This window comes from Brachyhypopomus gauderio, chromosome 14, assembly GCF_052324685.1.
Source record: "Brachyhypopomus gauderio isolate BG-103 chromosome 14, BGAUD_0.2, whole genome shotgun sequence".
Taxonomy (NCBI): Eukaryota; Metazoa; Chordata; class Actinopteri; order Gymnotiformes; family Hypopomidae; genus Brachyhypopomus; species Brachyhypopomus gauderio.
This window is the reverse complement of record NC_135224.1, coordinates 10,363,574-10,373,962: the sequence shown is the minus strand read 5'-3', so window position 1 is coordinate 10,373,962 and position 10,389 is coordinate 10,363,574. Positions and strand designations below refer to the sequence as shown.

General features: G+C 40.7%; 2 protein-coding genes across 2 annotated transcripts in view; both read left to right on the top strand.

Annotated features, from left to right (window-relative positions):
• The first annotated feature begins 838 nt into the window (after positions 1-838).
• Positions 839-1,933, top strand: LOC143475491 (MAM domain-containing protein 2-like). Its single transcript, XM_076973341.1, has 3 exons — positions 839-1,054; positions 1,588-1,672; positions 1,776-1,933. The coding sequence occupies exons 1-3, from the start codon at positions 905-907 to the stop codon at positions 1,931-1,933; spliced, it is 393 nt and encodes a 130-aa protein (XP_076829456.1). The 5' UTR covers positions 839-904.
• Positions 1,934-2,409: 476 nt separating this feature from the next.
• The window catches only part of LOC143475622 (IgGFc-binding protein-like), a 43,625-nt gene continuing 35,645 nt past the window's right edge, over positions 2,410-10,389 (top strand). The window contains exons 1-22 of the mRNA XM_076973501.1: positions 2,410-2,543; positions 2,785-2,882; positions 3,058-3,136; positions 3,247-3,378; positions 3,462-3,655; positions 3,750-3,891; positions 4,062-4,306; positions 4,401-4,549; positions 4,632-4,760; positions 4,876-5,014; positions 5,105-5,246; positions 5,363-5,559; positions 5,672-5,810; positions 5,896-6,012; positions 6,694-6,818; positions 7,107-7,252; positions 7,871-8,014; positions 8,187-8,294; positions 8,601-8,770; positions 8,966-9,168; positions 9,294-9,435; positions 10,239-10,307. Of these exons, the coding sequence (XP_076829616.1) occupies positions 2,492-2,543; positions 2,785-2,882; positions 3,058-3,136; positions 3,247-3,378; positions 3,462-3,655; positions 3,750-3,891; positions 4,062-4,306; positions 4,401-4,549; positions 4,632-4,760; positions 4,876-5,014; positions 5,105-5,246; positions 5,363-5,559; positions 5,672-5,810; positions 5,896-6,012; positions 6,694-6,818; positions 7,107-7,252; positions 7,871-8,014; positions 8,187-8,294; positions 8,601-8,770; positions 8,966-9,168; positions 9,294-9,435; positions 10,239-10,307 (3,061 nt within the window). The 5' untranslated portion in view covers positions 2,410-2,491. The remainder of the gene's footprint in view (positions 2,544-2,784; positions 2,883-3,057; positions 3,137-3,246; positions 3,379-3,461; positions 3,656-3,749; positions 3,892-4,061; positions 4,307-4,400; positions 4,550-4,631; positions 4,761-4,875; positions 5,015-5,104; positions 5,247-5,362; positions 5,560-5,671; positions 5,811-5,895; positions 6,013-6,693; positions 6,819-7,106; positions 7,253-7,870; positions 8,015-8,186; positions 8,295-8,600; positions 8,771-8,965; positions 9,169-9,293; positions 9,436-10,238; positions 10,308-10,389) is intronic.

Sequence of the window (10,389 nt, the reverse complement as noted above, 5' to 3'; positions counted from 1 at the left end):
TTTACTCTTTTGCAAAGTATGGCTCCAAAGTTCTTATACATACTCATAACATATTTATCACCACACAACGGCATTCACACCCAATCTTCCTGTTAAAATGTTCACTCAGAGCTGTAAAAGGGTGGAGTAAAGTAGGTTCTGTAAAACATATTCCTGATCTATGTTAATTAAAAATGCATTAACCAGACCTATGTGGCATTGTTCCAGGGTTAAAAAATGCACCAGTAAAGGCATCCTCATCTTATATATAGTCATCATTATAATATGAGAATATTATATGTAGTTATACAGTGTCCATGCTGATCTTTGAAATTATTTATAAATCATATTTAAAGCATGATCCTTCTCTTCCCTCAAAGGAAGGATAGATTATAAGAAAAAAATCAGACATTTAACCAACAACCTAAACCCCCCCCCCTCTTTTTATCACAGCTGTGTTAGCATTCTGCGACTTTAATAACAACACAGACCCCTTCTGTAACTTTCGGCAAGACGCTACGGACAACAATGATTGGATTCGTCATCAGGGTCCTACACCAACACCTGGTACTGGACCCAGTGGGGACTATCCTGATGGCAGTAAGTCCGTGTTTCCACAGGGCTGAGTTCTGAGGATGGACGTAAAGGTTCCTTCATGTTTCTGTCCATTACCAAAATGCTCTATTATTACATTATTATATATGCTCTGTATTACTAAATATGACAACAATATTTAGTCAACATAATAATCATGTAAATCTACCATAAACAATATTTGTTAAATCAATTTCTGGTTCCATTCTCAGCTGGCTATTACATCTACCAGGAGGGTGACAATGTCGCTTATATGGGGAAAACACGGTTGTTCAGTCCTGTGATCCCCGCTACCTCAGCACCACAGATCTGTGTGCAGTTTAATTACTTCATGTATGGCTCGGATGATGCCAATACGTTGACAGTTCTGGCCAAACGGCCGGGCTTAGAGGAGCAGCTGTGGCAGAAGACCGGGATACAGAGTTCAGCATGGCTGGAAGCAGCTGTTACTGTGTCCAAACCAGCTGGAGAGGCAGTTGAGGTGAGTACAGGTGGTTTCAACCAAAGTCCTGTGGACCCAGTGTGATGCTTTGTGTGTGTGTGTGTGTGTGTGTGTGTGTTTAACCCTCCTAGCCTCTATGCATAGACATGAATATGGTAGGGAAAGAAAATTAAATGTAGTGCATAGGCATAGGGCCATTCAGATTAAGACAAAAAATGACCAGAAGACAATTGTCCAGAAGACAATACAGTCCATGAGTTCTCATTAGATGATAAAGTCTCCATAACGATAAGTTCTTTTAAAACCATTTTTTCTGTTTGAAAAAGCTAATTTTTTTCTGTTAAAAATAATTTGGGTATAGATGTCTTGTGGACCATGCTTCAGCCAGAAGTAAGAGATGCGTACTTATGTATAGCCTCTATCATTGTTATGGCTTTTGTATTGATTTTGCATACATGTAGATATTTTCGTGTTGTGCTTGTAATTAAAAGCTTAACGTTTTGAATATACAGTATAATGAATATTTGTCTCATTGTAATATATTCCTTTTAAATCATTTTTATGTCTCACAGATTGTGTTTGAAGCAATGCGTGGAATCACTTCATCATGTGATACATCCCTGGACAATATCATCATCACTGATGGAATCTGCCCTGGTACTTTATTCATTTTTCATATACACTGATATCTACATAGAAACAATTGACAACATTATAACAATTGTAAGACTAATACGGATCTTTATTTCTGTTTAAACAGGGTGTATAGTTGGTTGTGATTTTGATGAAATGGATGACTACTGTGGCTGGTCAAACGTAGTCTCAGATTCATCGATCTATGGCTGGGAGTTTTGGACAGGATCCACTGAGACACCTGGCACTGGTCCTGATGATGATTTTTCCAAACCAGGCTGTTAGTCTGATTCTTAATCTGTTCTGTCTTTCATGTCTTTTTTTTTGTTAATTATTGTTTTCAGTTTTAACTAAAAAACTTAAGCCTATTTTTATTATGTTAATATATGTTGTCTTAATATATGTTGTGTTGTTGTGTTAATATATGTTGGATTTTTAAATGATATAAACTTAATAGCTATGTTTACATGCACACAAGGCCGTTGTCAGTCTAAGATGAACCTATTTATATCGTGGCCAAGGCCAATTTTAGTTGGTCTAAAAACGTCAAGGTGAACTGAGACTTGTAAAAGCATAGATTGAGCCACTGACTCTCTCAGAGCTCTCAAAACATTCTGTGACCTTACACTGTGATGCCCGCTGTAACATGCCAAAAGAAACAAGTTTCCAAAGTTTCTTATGAAATCAAATTCAGTGTTTTGTGCCTGTACTTTTCTCAATACAGTGGGAAATTACCTGCTATTGGATTCCATGTACAGGGTCCCAGGGGCTTCAGCTGAGCTTTGGGGTCCCTCAATAACAGTGCCTTCTTCTAAGTGCCTTCAGCTGGACTTCCATTATTATATGTATGGCACTGCCTCAGACATGGAAATGAAGGTCTATGCTTCCACACGTGGTAAGAATGTTCTCCAGACAACAGAGGGACTTACTGGGATGTAGTCAGAAATTGTGTCTGTGTGCCACGTGTGTCTGCCTATCTGTATGTCGGTATATTTATCTAAATATTTATTGTGATGTTATGCTATGTTAGAAAATAAACATACCACTAATAAGGTCTAGACCACAATTTATCAAAAAATTCACTACTAATCATACAAATGGAAAACAACCTCACTAAAACAGAATTGTATCCTCAGATGGGGACCTGGGATCTCTTCTTTTCTCTCTCAGAGGGAATCAAGGACAGGGTTGGAAGCCAGCGAGGGTCCGCTACACTGCAACAAGAAATGTTCAGGTATGATTCTTTTATAGTTGTACCAAATTGAGATAATTAAAGATGTTTGTAAAGCTGATTTAGCAGTTGATTTAGCAGAGGATTTAGGCTGAATTTATGCAACCTAGTACACTATACTATTATACTAATGAGGTGTGTGTGTGTGTGTGTGTGTGTGTGTGTGTGTGTATTGCAGTTTGTGATCGTTGGAGTGTATGGAGAGACAAAAGCAACAGATCTTGCTATAGACAGTGTGTGTATTACAGCTTGTGATGGTGAGAATTTCATCTTAAGCATACTGAGATAAATATTATTGGACATTTTCTGTCCAATTCGTTTTTGGCCATTTTTCTTGAATACATTTATCATTATCTCTTGAATCTAGATATAACAACGACTGCTAAACCTATGACAACAGCTCCAACTTCAAAACCTTCAACTCCAAAGCCAACTACATCTAAACCAACAACACCCCAACCCACTACTCAAAAACCATCTATTCCTTCAACTACACCAGGTAAAAGATTTTCCATGTCATAATGTAAAATGTATCATGCAGTATAACCTTGTCCTAACCTCTCTGTTCTTCTCCACAAATAGTTACGTGCCCTCCTGACTCTGAGTATATAGAGTGTGGTCCAGCTTGCATTCCCAGCTGTAAAGAGCCCTCCACCAACTGCACTGGCTCTTGTATCAGTGCCTGTTTCTGCAAACCGGGTTTTGTGTACCGGGGGAAACGATGTGTTCCCATTGAGCAGTGTGGATGTCTGGATGATGACAATAACTACTATGAGGTACATGGACCACACAGTTGATCATGACAACATTGGATCCAGTGTAGGAATCTGCATTCTAAGACTTATCAATGTAATTTGTGTCTCGTTTCAGCCTGGAGAGATCATCTTTGGGAATGGCTGCTCCAAGCTGTGTCGCTGTGCCGGCAATTACACCTTGAGCTGTGTAGACAACACCTGTGATCCCACAGAAGAATGTCGACAAGTGGGAGGAGTCTATGGTTGCTATCCTAAAGGTGTTGTGGCACTGTTTCTTCCTATGGGGATGCTGACTTATATTAAACATTCTAGGATATTATTGCCAAATGTTAAAGTTCAGACAGATCAAAACCAAATAAGCACATGTCTGTTTTATTAGCGATTTTCATTCAGGCCTGTAAGACCTGTTGGTGTTTTCTATCTACAGACTCATCCACCTGTATTGCCTCTGGTGATCCCCACTACTCCACCTTTGACAAGCGCAGTTATGACTTCATGGGCAACTGCACCTACCTGATGTCTGAGCCTTGTAACAGCACAGATGTGCCTTACTTTGCTGTTTATACTGACAATGAGAATCGTTTCAACATCCCCACCATCAGCTATGTGAGTGCAGTCCACGTCCATGTTCTTGGAGTGAAGGTGTCCATCTTGAAAGGAGGAATCGTGCAGGTCAGTAAGCAGAAAGAGAACTGACGTAGAAAGGTGGTTTCTGCACAAATGTTGCAAATTGGAAATCTTACTATTGGTTTCCAAATGTTCTCAGCTGAATGGAACCACTGTGAACATTCCACTAAGCCCTGCTCCTGGAGTGGACGTCTTTCAATCTGGGACACTCTATACTGTGAGCATGAACTTTGGAGTGACAGTTCGCTATGATGGAAACCACTACATGGACATCAAAGTCATAAAAGAGTAAGTGTAGTGAACAAGTGTAAATTATCACTTCACTGTGAATCCAGTGCATCTTCCTCACGTATGGCATGTGTCTGTGCAGTTATCAGGACAGGCTGTGCGGCCTGTGTGGTGACTATAATGGCGACTTTAAAGATGACTTCCGTACTCCCACTGGTGAACTGGTGACCAATCCAACTGACTTTGGTAACAGCTGGAATACAGACCCTGAGTGAGTGACGTGTACATATTGTATTGCACATACTGAGGAATGCATCGTTCCTTATTCCCTCTGGTAAGGGATCATGTGTCTGGAAGGAGACTGACTCTTTTGTGCATTTGCTCAGCTGCAATAAGAGCCCGATAGGTCCAAATCCTGGCTGCACAGATGCTGAGCAAGAACTTTATGAGAGTCCCGCCTACTGTGGAATCATACTGGACAGCAAAGGCCCGTTCGCTGTCTGTCACCCAAGAGTCAATCCCAATGTGAGTTCAACTGGGCCATTGGGAGCTGAGTATTGGACATCTTTAGTGATGTAACACTAACATTTGTGTCATCTATATGCATTTGTGTAGAGTTTCTTCAAAAACTGTGTGTTTGACCTGTGTGCGCTGGGCGGTCCTCACTCTGCATTGTGTGAGGCTATCGAAGCCTACGTCAACGAGTGTCAGGATCGTGGAGTCAACATCGGGCCCTGGAGAAACAGCACCTTCTGCCGTAAGACTCACGCAATTAAATCACACTTGCCCCTTCATATATGCAAGATGATGACTGATGTTTTAAATTCTTTGTTAAGTCCGATTGCTACAATAACACTGTACTTTCTTTCGCAGCTCTTAAATGCCCACCCAACAGCCACTATGACCCCTGTGTCCCCCCGTGCCAGCCCTCCTGTACCCGTCCGCCACCCAGCCAGTGTACTGGACCCTGTTCTGAGGGATGTCTGTGTGACCCTGGATACTTACTCAGTGCTGGCAAGTGTGTTAAAAGAGACACATGTGGCTGCACTTATAATGGACAGTACTACAAGGTGATTGTGTCCAAGTGTTATTGGCTTGTAGTCACTATTTCCTTAGTGCCTCGGTACATGAATGAAGCAGGTGTTTGTCTATAATGTCCTGCCTTCTCTCTGTGCACATTAGCCTGATGAGGAGTTCTACACTAAGGACTGTGAGCTGCTGTGCAGGTGTGATCCTCCATTCGTCACCTGCAGTGCTGCTGAATGTCCCCCCATGCAGCAGTGTGGTGTGCAGGGAGGACAAATCGGCTGTTACCCAGTTGGTCAGTAAATAAAAACTTTATAGATATAATGAAATACATCTTATATTGATGTGGCTGAGTTCATCTGTCCTTTGTTGCTCTCTAGGTTCTCAAGACTGCATCATCTCTGGTGACCCTCATTACAACACCTTTGATAGTAAATTTTACACCTTCATGGGTACCTGCACCTACACGCTAGCCCGCACTTGCAGAAACAACACTGGTGAGTAGAGTTCATGTTTTCTGCAGTTATTTAAGATCACTTTGGGTATAATAGGCCGGATTAGGCTAGATTTTTACCACTTAGTTGTCCTGCAGTTTTTGGCATAAATATATGGAGGTAGCGCTAGCATGTTCTGTATGACCAGGAAAGACTAGCTTGTATTCAGCTTTTTGATTGGACGTCCAATTGCCGAGAGGCCAAATTTTTTTCTCTATAGGAAATGAATAGCACAATGTTCAAAACCTAGCACCACCTACCAAAGCCATAGCCACCACCTAGCAAAACCGTAGCAACTACTCTCTAACACCCAGCAACTAACTTGTGAACCATAGCAACCACCTAATAACAGCATAGCAACCAGACAGGATACAATACCAATTGCCTAGCAAACCTCTGCTTGGTTACACCTTAGCAACCACTTGGGATATCATAGCAACCACATAGCAACTACTTGGAATTTAATTAAGCTACACAATCACTGCAATTCTGTTAGAAAACCTAGTTCTTTATTTACTTGCTTTGTAAATTGTAGCAATATGTTGCATATTGCTTCATTTGGCATGAATTGGGTACATTTAAAAATGATTGAAAATATAAACATACACAATGTTGTTGCATTTTGTTTTGAACCCTTCTACAATCAAACAGTAGTGATTACAGTTGTCATGATGTGTTTGGTAGGTCCCTGGTTCTCTGTGGAGGGTAAGAATGAAGAGAGAGGAGTCTCTGGTGTATCTTACCTCAGGAAGTTGTACGTGACTGTCAACGGCATCACTGTGACAATGATGAAGAGCAGAATCACACTGGTTAGCATGAACTACTAGAAGGTTTTTTTAATGCAGCATCTCTGAATTTATTCCTAGTTCTCTTCAACTGCTGTCAATTTTTTAATAATGAGAAATATAGAATATGTGAATGTTTTCTTTTTGTAGTTCTTTTGTATGTCTACATATATATTTTGTTGTCACTGATATTTACTGCTATATTAGGGTAATATTTCTTCTCAACCATTGCTCATAATAGTGTGAATGAATCACTGTCTTAACAAATTTCATCTGTGTTTTAAATGTTTTGTTGTCTTTCCCACATTTCAGGTGAACGGGCGGAGAGTAGGCCTCCCTCATTCCCCCTCTCCTCTAATCTCTCTATCCTCGGCTGGGCAGTACGTCATCCTCACCACTCCATTTGGTCTGGAGGTGCGCTGGGATGGTAACCACTATGCTAAGATCACAGTGCCCAGGTACTGCCCCAGACGTGTGCCGTAGATACTGGAATACCCTGAATTTTGCATAGAGACCAACATAAACCAGTGCATTACAGTGGAAATTGCTATACATGAGAGATTATTGTGCCTTTTTGGAATTATGTGCTTTAACCAGTGTTTAGCCAAATGCATCATGCATCAGCCAGAGGAGGATGGGTTCCCCCCCTGAGTCTTGGTTCCTCTCAAGGTTTCTTCCTCATGCACTTAGGGAGTTTTTCCTTGCCACTGTCACCCTTGGCTTGCTCACTGGGGGCTTGGACTCAGACACTTGTAAAGCTGCTTTGTAACAACAACTGTTGTAAAAAGCGTTATATTGACAAAATTTGATTTGATTTGATCATCTAGTTTATTTAGCAGTTAAATACTGTCAGCAAGAAAACAGCATCATCAAGTTTATTGATCCCAGTTGTTTTGCATGAGTTGGTGTGTAATCATTTTGAACACATCCCAGATATTTTCTAACTAGTACCATTAAAGCATTAAAAACAATGACGTCCATATCAGGTTTAAATCTAGCCAGTGATAGTTTTGCAGTAATCGTATATATATTTCTCTCTCTTTCTCTTTCTCTCTCTCTCTCTCTCTCTCTCTCAGTACCTACTTTGAGCAGATGTGTGGTTTGTGTGGGGACTACAATGGAAACCCCAACAATGATTTTACCCAACCAAATGGATCCCTGGCTGGAAGTTCAGATCAGTTTGGCAACAGCTGGCAAACTGATGAAGATGAGGATGATGCGTTAGTCTCTTCTGGGTTTTCCTCTTTTAAAGACAATTGGACAATAAAGACCCCAAAAAGCTTTTATTAATCTTAGCAGTATCAACTTGTATAATTTAAAAAGTCTTTCATGCTCTTCATGTTTGATTATATATACTTGATTTTCTGAGTATCTTTGATGTTGTGTTTTCAGGTGCAAGCCTGATGTCGGTCCTCACCCACCATGTGACCCCAGCCTTGAGGCTGAAGTGTCTAAACCAGAGAAGTGTGGAAAAATCACTGACACCACTGGACCATTCAGGTAAGAACTTTCTGATAGAGCACCTGCTGAATATTTTCATGTCTTTTAGACTGCCTTCTACTACAAAATGAATTATTTGTGATAGCGTGTCCTCATGTCTTCAGTGGTGCTCTAGCTCACCTTGTAAAGCAGGTAGAGTAGGTTCCTATCACCAGCAGAGTCGGGCCCATTTCCCAGAGCACATTCTGTCCTTTTCATCAATATGTAATTTGCTCTGGATATAAGCATCTCCTAAATGCTGAAAAAGAAAATGTCCTAACAACAATTTTCTCTCTCTCATCTGCTTTCTCTGTCTCACCCTCACAGGGACTGTATAAAGGTGGTAGACCCTCTGCCATTCTTCCAGAGCTGTGTGTTTGATATGTGTCGCTATCAGGGTCTTCAACAAACCCTGTGTGACCAGCTGCAGGCCTACACTGATGCTTGTCTCAGTGCAGGGGCACCAGTCCACCAGTGGAGGGAACCAGACTTCTGCCGTGAGTCTGAGTGTGCAAAGTTCAACAGACACATCATGCTATTTCTAACTAACATTCAGGAATATTCAGCTATATCTTTGTTTAGTTTGAAAAAACTCCAAAAAGAAACAAAATTTGATAGATTTCAAGCTTGACCCATTAACCTGTGTCTGCCTCTTGTGGTAAAGTGACTTTCTTTGTCTTTGTTCTCCACAGCTCTGGTGTGTCCTCCTAACAGCCACTACTCCATGTGTGTGAGCTCATGTCCAGAAACATGTGTGGGTGTGAGTGGACCCCCTGGCTGTGGAGAGAAGTGTGTTGAAGGCTGCGAGTGTGATCCTGGCTTTGTACTGAGCAACAACAAGTGTGTTCCTCTCAAAGACTGTGGCTGTGTGGACACTAATGGCTCCTACCACCCCGTGAGTGTCTCACACACATCTGTCACACATACAGCAAAGTTGCAATTTCACCAATGATTGGTTACAAATACAGCCTATCCCTTTAAATACAATCTCAGTCTGTGTGTATTTTCCATGTTTTTTAGATGAATGAGAGCTGGTATCTGGAGGGATGTGAGCAGCAGTGTGTGTGTCTGGGTGGAAGAATCATCCAGTGCCACGACACCAGTTGCCTCCCTACAGAGACCTGCCAACTGCAGGATGGAGAGTTTGTGTGCAAACCAAATGGTACAACAACTCACGTAGTCCATGAGCTTGTTAAAATGACAAATCAGAGATGTTCACAAGTCACTTTAGAATAGTCAGAGTCAAGTCTTTGGTCTCTGGGGTATGAGATCATGTTGAGTCTCTGGATAAGACTCCAAGTAAAGACAGAAGTCCCCCTTAGAATGTTTTTGTTTACTCTCATTATACATGGTTTACTGTCTCGTTTATTTATGACGTTGCTAATATGTGTTACCAATTCCAAAGAGATGACAGGGCCTGAAACTTACCTAATGATAAATTTATGCTGGACTGCAAAGAAACGTTAGCTAGCTAACAAAAAATGTCAGTAGGACCATAGAGCTTGCAATTGGCTAGCTAAACTGTTCAAAAATATGTTTAGCTCATATTTTTAAATTCTAAATAAATGTATGTACAGTATTATCGTTTAGCTAGTACATTACTTTTTATGCCAAATGTTGGCTAGGCTACATGTTAGCAGAAAATAACATTTATTCAAATGATAGGTTAAGTAAAAGTCTGAGTGGAGTCACAAGTCTTTCACAATAAATCAAAAGTGCAGCTTGAGTTCAACCAGCTGACTCAAGATGCATTCTTTGGCATATCTAGAATAACATAAATATGTATACATAACTACATCAAGAAAAATGAGTGTATAGGTATTTATTATGATGTCATTTCCTGAAGCGGAACTATAGTATCTCCTACACTTCAGCCAGATAGATAACCAGCACCTAATCAACAAATACTAAACCGTTCACAACTTGAGTATGGTGTCATCTCTGTCTTGTAATCCTAAACTACAGATGGACATACTACATCAAAGCCCCCTACACCAACAACATCAAAACCTACTGTGCCTACTAAACCACCAGGTAAATTGCATCTGAATCTCCTGTATATATTACAACAAGGCATACGAACTTGTCCTAACCTCTCTGTTCTTCTCCACAAATA